Source organism: Penaeus japonicus, unplaced genomic scaffold (genome assembly GCF_977035675.1).
Source record: "Penaeus japonicus unplaced genomic scaffold, GWHDUDI00000001_assembly GWHDUDI00000022, whole genome shotgun sequence".
In the NCBI taxonomy this organism is placed as follows: Eukaryota; Metazoa; Arthropoda; class Malacostraca; order Decapoda; family Penaeidae; genus Penaeus; species Penaeus japonicus.
In genome coordinates this window covers 21,421,822-21,436,821 of record NW_028234424.1, presented here as the reverse complement: position 1 = coordinate 21,436,821, position 15,000 = coordinate 21,421,822, and the positions used below count along the sequence as shown (strand labels likewise).

At 39.9% G+C, this 15,000-nt stretch overlaps 1 protein-coding gene across 2 annotated transcripts; it reads right to left on the bottom strand.

Annotated features, from left to right (window-relative positions):
* Positions 1 to 434: 434 nt before the first annotated feature.
* LOC122255298 (kinetochore protein NDC80 homolog) lies at positions 435 to 14,822 on the bottom strand. Of its 2 annotated transcripts, none has more exons than XM_043019265.2 (13): positions 14,749 to 14,822; positions 13,295 to 13,417; positions 12,920 to 13,111; positions 12,067 to 12,265; positions 11,600 to 11,720; positions 10,853 to 11,061; positions 10,426 to 10,575; positions 10,079 to 10,204; positions 9,628 to 9,774; positions 6,651 to 6,902; positions 6,413 to 6,520; positions 5,376 to 5,491; positions 435 to 1,371 (listed from the first exon to the last, which is right to left on the bottom strand). In XM_043019265.2, exons 2-13 carry the CDS (start codon positions 13,381 to 13,383, stop codon positions 1,185 to 1,187), a joined length of 1,896 nt encoding a protein of 631 aa, XP_042875199.1. In that variant the 5' UTR covers positions 13,384 to 13,417; positions 14,749 to 14,822; the 3' UTR covers positions 435 to 1,184. The 2 variants fall into 2 exon arrangements, with proteins under 2 accessions (XP_042875199.1, XP_086405712.1); XM_086549586.1 differs by lacking the exon at positions 14,749 to 14,822 and adding an exon at positions 14,385 to 14,581.
* Between the last annotated feature and the right edge of the window lie 178 nt (positions 14,823 to 15,000).

Genomic DNA, 15,000 nt, shown 5'->3' with positions numbered 1-15,000 from the left:
TTAGTGTGTGCCATCGCTCTATAGAGACAGTGCTTGCTAGAGACCGTGGATGGGTGCCATTCAAGGCTCTCTCTCCTGCTGGTGCTAGGAAAAAGTGGTGCCATCTAGGTTTTGGACGTTAAGCTAGCACGGTATTACGGTAATTATAGTAATTATGACTGCAGTAGCCATCATCACTCATTCCTTTTTCATAGCACAATAAAATAGCATAGTATTCCAAAATCCCCGAACGTCATGTATGTCATGACGCCCGTCGTCAGGCCAAAGTTCCTACGTCATGTATGTCATGACACCCGTACGCAATGGGTTAAGGATGGTATAGCAAGAAGGGAAAATATAATTTAAGTACACCAAGACATAATCTTGTTATAAAAAATGTAAGAAAGGGAACAGAAAAAATACATGCAATTTTCATTGGATAAGAATAACCATGGTGTAATACCGAAATGTATTTCACTGCAATATAATATCTCTCATCATACAATAGATTTTTTTGCTCTTTATAGATTCAGTAAATAGATAGAACATCTTTTTCTCTTGCTACAGTGGAAAATGTCAGCTATTACAATATGCCAGTTCTTGAAAATGAAGGGAACTGTTTTGAGAACTAAACTAAATATTTTTACATCATAAATGTGCACCTATTATATATACAAAAAATGGCTTAAAACAAAAAAATAATTAGTGATGTTAATAACAATAACAGTATATCAACTGACAGATAGTTTCACATGTTCAAGAACATAGCATACCTATGACTATATTCCAATTCAATGCTCAAAATGTAATCAAAATAAAGCCAAAAACCAAATTAAGTTTAAGAAAAAGAAGGAGGGAAAAAATAGGAAATGAAATGAAATTTAACTACAGATAAAATGTCCTAACGGCCATATCAAGGATTCAGTAATGACCAGTAATAAGATAGATATAGAAGACATAATAAAAAATCCTTTTATATAGCAAATAAAATTTCACCTACATATATATTTTCATATATGACGTTCTATAAAAAAAAAAATCTTACCCTACCCTTAAAGTTTATCAAACTCAGGGCAGAGACATCAAAGATAGAAATAAATTCCGCTGCCAAATAGCATTCCCCCAATAGGCCAGTCTAAATACAATATGAAAGACTAAAACAATATTCTATAAACAGAACATCCAATTATTTCTTCTTCTTCTTTTTATTGTTTGACTTCTACATGTATTGATTCCACAAGTTTTCTGGTCACGTTTTCCACCGTGAGTTTGTGCTTCAGGGCTTCCTTCTGCTGCCAATCTAGATGCTCTAGTGATTCATCACACACGCGGACCAGGAACTCCGCACCAGATCGCATGCGCTCCTTGCCGTTGGCCTTGACGTTCTCCAACCTGTAAGCGGATGATGGTTGTTGTTGTCATTACTGAAATTACCTGTTTGTTTGCATTATTTGTTCCTACTGTTGCTTGGATTCTTTATTCGGATCATATCACTGGATTATATATCCGGATATCTACTGGTGCAGTGAGATGTTAAAGAGGGAAATGGAGTGAAGAGGAAAGAGAAACAGTGAAAGAATGAGTCAAAGACCCAAGAATGAGGGAGAGGAAACAAAAGATACAGGAAAAGAAAAGTGAGAGAAGACGAGTCAAAGACACAAGACACTGAAAAAGAGAGATATAAAGCAAAGCAAAGCCAGACAAATAACCAGTCTAAGAAGAGAAACTAAGAGAGAAAGAAAAGGTAAATGAACATTGTTTATAAAAGAATAAGAAAAGGGAATTAGAGGGGAAAGCAACACAAGGGGGGGACTTTAATGCCCACCACCCTATACTGGCTCCCACTCAGAGACGTGATATGGCAGGCTGCCATATAGCCGAGGTGCTAGAGTCATGCCCAGAGATTGCTCTTCTCAACAGCCAGGAGCCTACGCATGTTGGCGGGGGGGTCCTTGACCTCACCTTTGTCACTGCGGCTCTGGTCGAGAGAATTAGTTGGTCTGTGGACAACACTGCCACGAGCGATCATTATGGGATAGTCACCACCATCTTGGATGCTGGCCCGGCACCCATGCCCCAGCACAATCCTCGATGGAAGGTGGAAAGAGCCAACTGGAAAGCCTTCCAGGAGGCTCTGGCCGTGTGCCTCAGAACCAGTGACTCCTCACTTAATGATAATGTGGACATACTTGAGGCCAGACTAGTAAATGCCATAGACGAGGCAGCCTCAGAAACCATCCCCAAAACTCGTCAGTGGTCCAGGTGTTTCAAGGACGCCTGGTACTACAATGATGAGATTAAGGAGGTTAACCACAGAATCAATATGTGCAGAAGACACTTTCGCAGACAGAGAACTCCCGAGAACCACACTCTTCTAAGAGAGGCTCTCAGGGATGCTCAGGAAACTGCTAAGAGGTTAAAGCAGGAAAAGTGGCTGGAGTGGTGTGAGTCCTTTGGCCACCAAACCTCCCTTTCAGAATTGTGGAACCGTATCAGATGGGCCACGAATCGCTCAGCCCCCAAAAAGACCCACCATGACCCGCGGTCGGAGGCGGAGAGACTGGCACTCGAGTTCTCTGCTAGAACAAGTAGCGTCGGACTACCAGCAGAGCTGAGGGCATGCCAAGAACAACTGCTCCCAGGCAGGCATGCCCTCATCAGAGAAAAGGCGGTCGAGCCTGATGATACAGATGCCATGTTCTCTCTGAGGGAATTACGGCGAACATACAAGTCCAGTTCCCGGTCAGCCCCGGGTAGCGATGGGATCTCCCACCCCATCATTTCCCACCTAGGACATGAAGGTGAGCTTGCACTTCTGCATCTCATCAACAAGTCCTGGGAAACTTCCTCACTGCCACAGTGCTGGAAGAGGGCTGATATAATTCCCGTCCCCAAACCAAAGGAGCCAGGACGGTACCGCCCCATCTCCCTGCTTAGCTGTCTAGGAAAGACAGCAGAGAGAATGGTACTGAATCGGCTCCAATGGAAGCTGGGACCTCCACATGAACACCTACACGGGTTCACAAGGGGCAAGAGCACTACCCACAGCATTGCCACCTTACTGAGCACTGTCAGCAGCAGCAGCGCTGTCATTGTCTTCCTTGACCTGGAGAAGGCTTTTGAACTGGCAAACCCGTTAGCCATTCAGGAGATCCTGATCCGCAAGGGAATCAAAGGCAGGCTGCTTGCCTGGATTGGCGATTACTTTCGGAACAGAACTGCCAGAGTGAAGTTCCAAGGTCACCTTTCCAGGCATTTGCCTCTAGAGAATGGCACCCCTCAAGGAGGGGTCCTTAGCCCGGCCCTGTTCAACATCCTCATGTTAAACATTCTCGACATTCCACTCCCAGCGGGGTGCACGATCATTTCATATGCAGATGATCTAGCAATTATCTCCACTGGGAGAAGAAATGTGAATCCAGTCAGAAAGGCCCAGCGTTGTCTGGACCTAATAACTGAGGAATGCTGCAGAGTCGGGCTTAAGATCTCAGCAGCCAAATCGAAGGCAATGGCGCTGAAGCATGATGTCTGTGATCAAAGACTGCGAGTCCAAGGTCTAGAGCTTGAGTGGGTACACGTCTACCAATACTTGGGGGTATGGATCGATAAGAACCTCACCTTCCGCTCCGAGATCAAACATCTCTTAGACCGGACCAAGGCAAGGCTCTCTGTCATGAGAGCTCTGTCTGGGCGGCGCTTAGGGGCTGGACACCGCGTACTAAGATCTTTTTACGTGCACGCTGTCCGTCCCATTGTGGACTACGCCTCCGTCGCCCTGATCACAGTAAAACCTGGACTCAGGAAAAGACTCGACATAATGCAAAACGAAGCCGCCAGGATTATTCTGGGTGCCCCTGGGTGGGCTAAGGTTACTAACCTCCTCCTGGAGGCCAAACTCTTTCCCCTGGACACCCGGATTGATCAGATGGCGGCCCAGTTCCTTGCAAATGTCCTACAGTCCCCACTGGACTCGCAGCTAAGACAGAGAGTGCAGCGTCGGCTTGCACAAAACCAAGAACTCTTTGCTAACAACACCTGGATGTCTCAGACAACCAGAGTGCTGAAACGCTTTGAGCTCAAAGAGACACTACTGATCAAGGGCATGGACCATCCCCACCCTGACTATGTCTCAGCCCCGCCGTGGGCACGATCCTTGATAGAATTCTCTGTCATGAGTCTATCAAGAAGAAAAACGCAGTACTCACCGCCTCTATTGAAGGCTGAGGCGGAGAGGAACATTACAGCAATCACGCCGCTGAACAGTAAAACCTACTTCACGGATGGTTCTGTAGACCCCACCACCCGCACTGCAGGCGCCGGTTTTGCAGCAAGGGGCATAGAGAAAGCTATGCGGGTATCAGACAATGCCTCCTCGCTCCAGGCAGAGGCAGTAGCTATTATGGGAGCCCTAGCCCATGCAGCCCAGACGGACGGGCATGTTGTTATACACACAGACTCTAGGGCCGCCATTGACAGCCTGCAACAAAGCACGCCCCTTGATAACGTTTACCTGATAACCTCGATTCTCACCATTGCTCAGAGAATCCTGGATCAGGGAAGACGCATCATCATCAACTGGGTCCCAAGCCATGTTGGTATTGAAGGGAATGACGTAGCTGACAGGTTAGCGGAGGAAGGCAGGAAGAAACCCTTGAGTGATCTTGTGGTGCATCCTAGCCGGGAACTGCTAAGGCGTAAAACGATGGTTGCAGGGCAGGTCGGTGCCCTGCAGCGACACAGAGAGGAAGCGAGAACCTCCCCCTCGGCCAGCTGGTACTCAAACGCCACAGGCTATGAGTCGCTGATACTCTCTCCCAGAATATCAAGGTGTGCTGAAGTCAGTCTGCACAGACTGAGAATAGGCTACCCTTGTGCGTGGCAAATCATCCCCACTATTGGGCAAGATGAGCGACGCTGTGAGTATTGTGGCGCGCCGGACGCCAAATTAGAGCACTACCTGATGGAATGCGAGCACACTCGCTTCCTCAGGCAGGGCCCAGAGACGACAGCCGCCGGGCTGGTTAGAAGGCTATGCCTGTCATTAGCCCCCTGGCAACTGGAGCGCCTACAGGCAATCCGACCGCCAAGGTAAAAGTTCAGTCATGATGATCAGATGAGTCAGCACTTATAGCCAACAGAGACCGGGCTACCCCTTCCACACAACCCGGGCGAAGCGACGTCTTCGCAAAATCTCTCTGAACTGAGCTGAATTGAATCAGCGATGATGATCAGAAAAGATTAGATAAGATGAGTCAGCACTCATAGCTGGCAGAGGCCGGGCCGCCTTGAGCATATAGCCCGGGCGAAGCGACGTCTTCGCATATCTGTCTGAACTGAACTGAACAACACAAGAAATATTAATAAAAAAGAACCACAATGAGAGGGATAAGACTTACTCTTCCTTGGCTTGCTCTAACGCACATTGCTTCTGGTAGAGTGAGCCCTTGTGCGTCTTCCGTGCCTCCAGGATTTGCCGGTCCATTCGGTCGCTCTCAACCTGCATCTCCTTCTCCTGTTTGCAGAGGGATATTTTCCAGTCAATAATGAATATAAATTGTCAGTAATTCCTTGCATAATGTTACATTACGTTGTCTCAGAGTAAAGTTGAAGTCATGGACACAGGATTTTAGCAGGTAATTTCATAGCAGCTTCAGTAAAGAAAATTCTACTATATACATGTCATTATAACATGTACAGAGCAGATTAGTTCCATTCAACTTACCAATCTTTATTCCATAGAGAACTGTGTCTAATCATTATACATCGAAGAGAAATGTAAAATGCAATATCCTCCCATGAAAATAAAGAAGAGCAATGAAGAACAGAATGAAAGGGCCATATCAAAGAGCTGTGACATTCTTCTCCACAGCACTAGTCTCAGGCCTGTGCATGATGTCCCACCCATGTCACAAGAGCATGCCAAGGCTTGAGTCATACTCTTAGTTTCTTGACACAGGTGATGAAAACTGCCAGAAAATTACCTGCCCACCTGCCCCTCATACCTTTTACCTCTCATCACAGACAATCTTGCTTCAACTTTGTAAGGGATATCTTTGGCAGATTTTGTGATGTCTTTCATATATCTATTTGGCAAAGTACAGCTAAATCTGAACAAGTAGTTGAGAAGATAACTTTTGTCTTGAAATCATTGACAAACTACCAACACACAAAAAATTATCTTTTATATTTATGTGTAGTGTTGTTTGGAAGAAGTGGATAATCAATGCTATGTAATTCTTATGAAGTACAGTGTCTAATAAAAACTTATCAAATATGATACAGAAAGTGCTTGTAAGTCCAAGTGATAGTACAACTATCAACAGTAAAATCAATGGCATGTATATATTCCAGCCTAGTATATCATTTCAAAAACTAGATGACTTAAAATTCCAGTTTTCAAACAAGTAATAATCAATACTCCTAAAAAGCTTACCTCAGCAGAAATTTCGTTCTTGGTCATTACAATGTCTTCTTCCACTCTCCGCAACTTGCTTTCGAGCTTTGTCATCTGGTCCTTCTTCTCGAGCAGCATCTCATTTACCTGTGATGACCATGATTAAGTTCCTTCACTCATTCCTTCATAGGACCTAATTTTACATAATGTAACATAAATATCACTCAACGGATAGTGCACCAACCATACCCCTATACACTAATGAGACAATACTTGCCATGCTAATTTCTTCCTCCTTTCGGATCAGCCGGTTCTGCTCTTCGTACATGGCATGTTTAGCAACCTTCTTCCTACTTTGCAGATCATCAAGCAGTGTGGTCTTCCAGTGGTGGATATTCTCAGCTACATCAGCTGACCAGATTTCAAAGTCCTCAGGAAGGTCTAGCTGATGGACCAGTTTGTTATAGGCGCAGATACTTTCACAGAGGTTTGACTGAGCTTTGCCCACTTCCATCTCTAGTGACCATACCTGAATGGAGGAAAATATCATTAGTAAATTTTAGTTTATTAAATCTTATAATTTTGCAACCTCCATCATTTCCTAATAAGAAAATATACTATAAAAAACAAAATTATTTCACGTTTAACCCAATGCCGACAGGCTCGGCGAGAGCTGGCAACCCCCTACTCCGGCCTTAAGTAATATCACCTGAGTCGTGACACCGGGTACTGTGACGCGACACACGCAGCACGTGTGACGCCCAGCCCAGCATAAACGATTTTCGGGGACATTACACTGGTGTGACGCCCTGTCATCACGCACTTTTTACCATGTCACATGGATGTGCCACCCCATCATTATTGGGTTAAAATGCCTGTTTCTATGAAACAGAAAGTAAAAATGTTTTTGTTTACACAAAGTATTTTCATCACTAACTGTAATACATGCATATTAGATGCATCATTACTATCTTAAAAAACATATGTAACACTTTTTTCATAACACTGTTTATTTCCCTGTAATTTTTAAAATTTGAATTGCAGACAGAAACATTTGCTTGCCTAGTCCCTAGGACAGGCACCTAATAATGCATCACCCAAGATGAGTTTTATTTCAAAATGAGGAAACTGCACGAGATATATCCCGATGTTTCGTGAGCTCTTTCGTCATTCACTCATTATAATACTAAAACCCTCTTTGAACTCATAGCTTTTTGTTTTACTGCATTGTGAAACTTATATGTGCCACATGACAGGCTTTATTGATGTTGCAGTAGGCTAAAATTGTAGTATAGGGTCCATATCAGCTTATCATGTTCTTTTTATTCAGTGTAATAGAAGTAATGCAGTTTCATGGGAGGACAAAAAACAATTTTTTTCTTTTCATATTCCTGTACTTTCATGAACAAATACGAAAGAAATAACCATCCGCAATCAAGATTGCATGAAGAGATGGGGAAAAGGAAGGAAACTAGTGTTTAACCCATTCAAGACGGGGTTATTTCTGCTCTAAATGGTCGGCTCTAAATGCTGGGGTACACTGTAGACACTGGACATGGTCACCTTCTTCTTCTCAGTATGCCTACACATCCTACATTGCCAATAATTTAGAGCTCTTTGAAGATAGACCATGAATGGGTGCCATTCTTTCCTGCTGGTGCTAGGAAAGAGTGGTGACATCTATGTTTGGGATTCTAAACTAACCCTATTTTGCTGAATATTATGGAAATTATTATAATCATAAGTGTAATTTTCATCACCACTTACTGAATAGAGTTATTACTCATAGTACAATAAAGAAACACTGCAATCTACTCTCTTCCAACATCAAAAATGCCCTGACAACTATCCTCGTGTACATCATAACGTCTGCTGCCAGCCCAAAACTCATGCCCCTTGAATGTCATGACACCCATCCACAATGGGTTAAGAAAAAGGTAATTAATGGATTTAAAAAAAAAATATTAGCTGAACTTACAGAAAAAAAAATTCATCAAAATCTTATAACAAACTACAAAATATATCCATTTCATATCAGTCATACTTAGTCTTGAGAAAAACACTATTGAAGTTTTGTTTAAATTTTTGCATTTCAGTGAAGTATAAATCTGCTTTTAAATAGATGAATGAGTTCAGTAATTAGTTACATAAACACTATCATCTGACACCTGTCCCCCCCATAACCCAATCCTGACGGGCCCGGCGAGAAGTGGCAACCCCCTACACCGGGTCTATGCAATATTGCATCGTGAATGTCACACCGGTGTGTCGCCACGTCATCAGGCATATAGCCGTGTCACACAGGTGTGACACACCGTCATCATTGGGTTAATAATAGGTATTTTTAGCTGCTCAAAGGAGGGGATGTCCTTTTTGTGAGTAGTACTGTCATTATCTTTCTTCCTCTTCCTTCTCTTTGCCTTTGTGGAAGTTGTAATCCTTTTTCAATGCCAAATTTAGGCTTTTCTTTTGGACTCTATCACCAAACCAATGACTAGCAACACCTTGCTCTTTCTACACTCTCACAGACATTAAGGCACTACAGTAGAGTTGTTAGATTAACAAGAATGCATTCATGTGCCATAAATTTACTTCATTTATCTTTAAAAACAAAGCACAGAATGGAATGCCAATAAATGCCTTGCAAGTGGCGCATGCCATGCAAATACCTTTGCTACATTTAAATTTATGTAAAACAAAAAGGAAAAAAAAAACACAATTTATTACATTTCCTATTTTTTTATAATCTTTCATGGCACATTTTCCTTTTGATTAAATATTCTTAAAAAATCAATTTTTCACTCACAAACTACTTTCCAATTAATCCATTAATGACAGGACCAGTTTGACTACACTTGATCATTTTGCCAAGGTATTTTGGAATGTATGGGCCTAATGCCGCGGGTTATTTGTGGTTTAAGCCTGTGTCCAGCCACCACACTTACAAGACAGCCAGACCAAGCCATAACAAGATATTCACATCATCCAGTGAGAAGACCAGCCAAGCCATGATGTGAATGTTGCATCATCCAGCATTAATGGGTTATACAATAGATTCAGTCCAGAATATATTCAACTGAATTCTTTATAGTGCAAATATAAATTTACAGTTCCCTAGAGAAATATTCATACAAAGAAAGATAAAAAAAAAAAAATCAAGAACAATAACAATAAAGAAAAAAAGGTAAGCACACTGACCATACTATCTCTTTTCTGAAACAAATAAACAACAAAAAATGAGAGACACACTTTACCTGAGAATCCTGATCCTTGCTCTGGGCTTGGAGCTGTGATATAATGGTAGCAACATCATTTGCATGATTCTTAATTCTTGCTAACTCCCCTACGTTCAAAGCCTGCTGTTCCTTCAGAGTTTCCAGACGAGTCACTTCCTCAAAAACCTGAGAAAATATAGCAGTTTGAGTGAGGAAGAATACTGGGTGAATGTTATTTTTCTAATGGTTTTAGAAATTAACTCATAAAAATGCAATTTTGTATTTAACTTTTAGCACTTTCCTGAAAACTAAGCCTATGCATTATCCTCCCATACAGCACAGAACATACAAATAACATAACTTACTTTAGGTTGTTCTCCTTATGTTAGAATGTAAAGATAGAGCACTGACATCAATTTGGTGATTTTCAATATTTGCTCAGTGACCAATTATTGCCAAGTTACCTTCTATAAAAAAAAAAAAGTCATACCTGCTTTCTAATAGCTTTAAGCTCTGCCAGTTTTGATTCTAGTTGTGAACGATCACCATCTCTTGCAGAAATATGTACCTGCAACTCTCTGCAGTATTCTGACATTTTCTCATTGTCATTTAAAAGCTGTCAAAATAATGTACAAAATGAGTGATTTCATCTACAAGTAAAGTAACAAAAATAATATAAAATTATGATACACAACATTTTGTCAAACAAATCTTATAACAGCTTATGATCTATTGTGCACAAAAATAAAAATAAAAAATAGAAGAATCAAATAAATAAACTCCAAAAATATGTACTTTACAAGATCCTCACATGCAGTACTAAAACAGCTCTGATACCTGATTGTATTGGTGATGCAACTGCTGTAGTCTCTCTGGTCCACTGCTAAGGTTGCTCACCATGTCCTCAAGTCTTTCTTCTTCCTCTTGTATTTGCAGGAGATCTTGAGCTCTCACACCCTGTGCTTTCTCTAGCACATGCCTGTACCCCTGCAGGTATAGAAAGTAGGTAAAGCTGTGAAGTTCCCCTAATTTCAATATCAATTTGCTATTGTCAAAAACTCTTATTTTTCACCATATATGGATCTATCAACTCAACTTTTCAACGGTAATATAACATTTGATAAAAATTAAAGAAAGTACAGAGATAACTGCAAAAAATATCAAATCCACAATAGCAGTACATCCATACTACTTTGAACATATGATCAAATTTTGTTCACAGAATACACGTTTATCTCTAAGGGATTACTTAAGAGAGACTTACCTCCAATTGAGCATCAAACTTTTCTGTGTCATCATCACAATTGAAAAGTTCAACAAATAATGTAAATTTAGTCTTGCCAAGATTGACGTCACTGTCGAAGTCACTTGGAAAGGCAATGATTACTGGGTTGATGTGGTTGTGCAAGTTCACCACATCGACTAACCAAGCAAGCATAGCCAGAACAGAGGGCCATGTGTGTGGAGATCCAACTGTTTGTAATGAAAAATCATGAGCATTATCATCCAATGTAATATGGGTACAAAATGAGACATTGCTAAAACCAACCACGGCTGACTCAATACCATCAACATACACAAATGAAACGTTTTTTTTAAATCATTGAAAAAAGGTATCCTCACTGGAAAGGGAATCTAGTTTGACAATAATACATCAAAAACTTCTGTGCTTTTGTCTTATTTGTGATAATATTCACTATTTTTTCCTACAACATTCTGATAGGTAAAGTTTAATCATAATGTTATTAGGTAATTTAAAGTAAATTCTGCCTTTTAGACATCTGTCTTGATATGAAATGTTTCCTTAGGCATTAAATGCTCCTAAAAACCCTCAAAGATCCTAATTTGCAGAAAATAATTATCAATGGAGTTAGTACCCTGAAAAAATAAAATATGAGGGCTTAATGTAAATGGTATTTCCCATCTGGAACCACATTTTCTTGCTTACTTGATCCACTAACAGCAAAGAAGAAAAGAAGAGAGACTGAATAGCAGCAAAAAATCAACACACCTGTAATGAAGGATGATTTTGGCATTTGCACAGGATATTCCAAGAGCTTTAAAAGGCGTGGAATTTCCTCCTCGAATCTGCTTGGTAGATTATACTGCCCATCAAGATGCCTGTATATAAACTGAAAATAAATAAATAAAGTATCAACAGGAATTTCAGCATAATCAACTCCTTGTCAAATACAATTTTAACCACTTTAATCCTTTCTCTAAATTTTTCATGCCAGATTAACCCTATGATGACAGTGTGTCACACCCGTGTGACCCAGCTAAATGCCCAATGACGGGGCAACACACCATTGTGACGTTCCCAATGCAATATTGCATAAGCCCGGCGTAGGGGGTTTCCACTTATCGCCGGGCACGTCGGGAATGTTTTTTTTTTAATCTAGGAAAACCATACACAACCACTAGAACTGGGAACACAGGAGAGGAAGGAGAAGGAGTCAGAGGTCTAAAAATACATACACCAAAAATATTTGCAAAATCTTTTGTAGATGGCGTGAGAAGTGTTCTTCGATGGAGCTGGTGTTCATAGCCTGAACTGATAAGAAAGTCCAGAACTTTGTCCACGCACTGACTCTTGAAATTGGAATCCATAATGGGGCGGATCTCCTTCCTTGCTTTCCCTCCCATGCTCGAGTTGCGGACAGAGTCCATTGATAGTCTGTGGGTTTAATAGCGCAATTAATGGCTGAGGATAAGTTTGGGTATAAGACACCAGTTGGTTTTCTCAAAACGTCATCTTGTTAAAGTCTGGAATACTGCCAAACATGCTAATTACAACTTGAAACATACAATTCAAAATTATTCTCTCTGGTACTGCCTTCACAAGTTCTCAGAAGAAAATCGCAAGCAAAAAAGTATATATGATCTATCTGTGAAATAGTAAAGAAAAAAACGAAGAAAAAAAAATGACACTTCAACATGATCCAAAAATATATTCATAATATATTCATATTAACATTTTGAGCTAAGCACATATCAGGGTACTGTAACATTTACAATGCGATGGCCAGGCAAATGACAGATATTTTGTAATATGCTAGCTAGTAATTCATTCATCTAATCAATCTTTCTCCAGCCTTAGCTTCTATCAAGCATTTTAAAACATTTTCCCATAAACAATTAAAAGGAGTCGGCTTGAATTGATGACAATGTATTGCTAAAATATCTCAGTACTATTTCATCTTTATTCATTATGAAGATTTAATTAAGTAATTTACAATGTTAGTATGTACGTCAACTATTTATTAGGCAAGATATTGGAGGCAGTTAAGATAATAGCCAAAGCACCACAGAATTCTACTACACTACTAACCTGCTGACACTAGGAGGTGGAGCCAAAGATGTGGCATTGTTCCGAGTGGGAGTAAACCTTCCACAAGCTATGGAGAGTCTGTTGATTCCTTCAGCACTGATACGCTTACTTCTGCTGGCTAGTCTCTTGGCACTGTCTGGTTGTGAGGCCTTGGGGAGGTATGATTTCCTCATCTGCTGCCCTGCACTCCGTCTGCAGTATGGAAATGATATAGCAGGTCTGCATGGTATGGTGTATCAAAGAATTCTCAAGAAATTTCATCAGGGTAATGTAGGCCTGATCAAAGGAATACAATTAATCACAGTTGAGAAAAAGTCAGATTTACAGTAGTATTTCAAGAATTATGTCTTTATATACAAGTTAGTTCTTGCTTACCTGTTATTAGGAGTATTGTCTGTATTTCGAGGTTTCAGGGCTCCCGGCCACTGAACACTCCCAGCCCCTAAATTAGGTTTTCGCATCATCTTGGCCTAGAAATTAACCATTACTTTTCAACACCTGAAAGAACAATATCATATAAAAAGATCACAAAATGACCAAAATGTAAATCATTATATTTCTTCCTTCAATACATTATTTTTTTCCTCTATATTAGGGCATAAACTACTCATGCATTATTTGAGAGTGAGAAATTCATTGCTCTGTAGCTGCTCAAGTACTACTACGATGGGTATTGAAGCACTATGAGGCGTCCATTTTCTTATATCACTTTAATACAGAAGGGCTATGTTAGTGTATCTATTGACCACAGTGAATACAAATTACTCAATCATAATCTATGACTTCACATGGTCGCTGATGGATATCTATAACCTCGACCCACGTCAATATCTTTTTTCTTTACCTTTCCTGATTGTTTACATTGGGCAAAACATGTCTTTTAATTAGCTAGATCTGTCAAAAATATATCTGTCTGTGAGCATACGGTGTAACATCAAACCTAGTTTTAAAATTGGCTCATAGTTAACTTGACATAATCTAAATAAAATATTTCTCTCTGGTAATACTCAATGAAAGATTTGTGGATCTGTCAAAAATTCTAATAATCAACTAAGCTTGCACAGGTTACAGTAGAGATGTGTAAATAATTGTGAAAAACTGTTCAAAATGTCTCATGTTGTGTGTGGTATACATGGTATGTGTAAGATTTGACACCGTAATAGGAACATAATGTGCAACTTATATAATTCAGTAGCAGCAAGATTTGTAAATGCTAATCATAAGCACAGTGCATGCACCCATTTTTTTAACCTTCATGTTTAATCACATCATATATAACGGGGAAATATCATTTTCGATCTCCTCTCTGTTAACCCACAATACACTTGAAGGTATGTCTTGTCTGGAGAAGTCATGGCTGTTATATTATTAAAATGTCCTAATGATAGTATAACTGTAAGTATAGATTACAATTCAATGCCTGTATAGTTAGTATATGAAGCACTAAACGTTTTAGTTCAATTACCAATATAAGTTAGGTAAAATAAGTTTTCGATGGCCATTTTTCACATATTCAAAAGCGTTCTGTCATACAGGAATGTTATTTTCATATATAATCACCCTAACATTATTTCCACTAAGCTTAAATCTTATCTCTTTCTGTTAAAAACTACACCAATAGAAAATTTATTCGCCACTCACGACGACAAAAAGCTTAAAAAATTGAATATTCCGCAAAATAAACAAGAGACCTCTATCATGTCACTTCGAATTCACACAAAATCTCGTCTAATTCCAATTTCTCTCATGAATAAACAAGTTATTTAGATCCCTGAAGTTCTAATGATTTCAGTAATACTAAAAAACAAGTATTAGATATAAATATTTACCGAATCGTGTCAGTTTGATACCAGTGACACTCTGCCTGATTTTGTTTACAGATTTGAATCCGCGTTTGTTAGTCAATGAAAAAATGTTTCATTTTAATATTTTGACCTATTTATTTTACAAATGTGATTCAGATGTGTTTCTTTATTTTCTAATTTACCTTAGACTCTCCTTTTATTATTGTGGTGACGATATGAGAAAAACAAATATAGTAACTATATTTTAAAGCGGTTTCAAATGCTACTTTTCTGTCA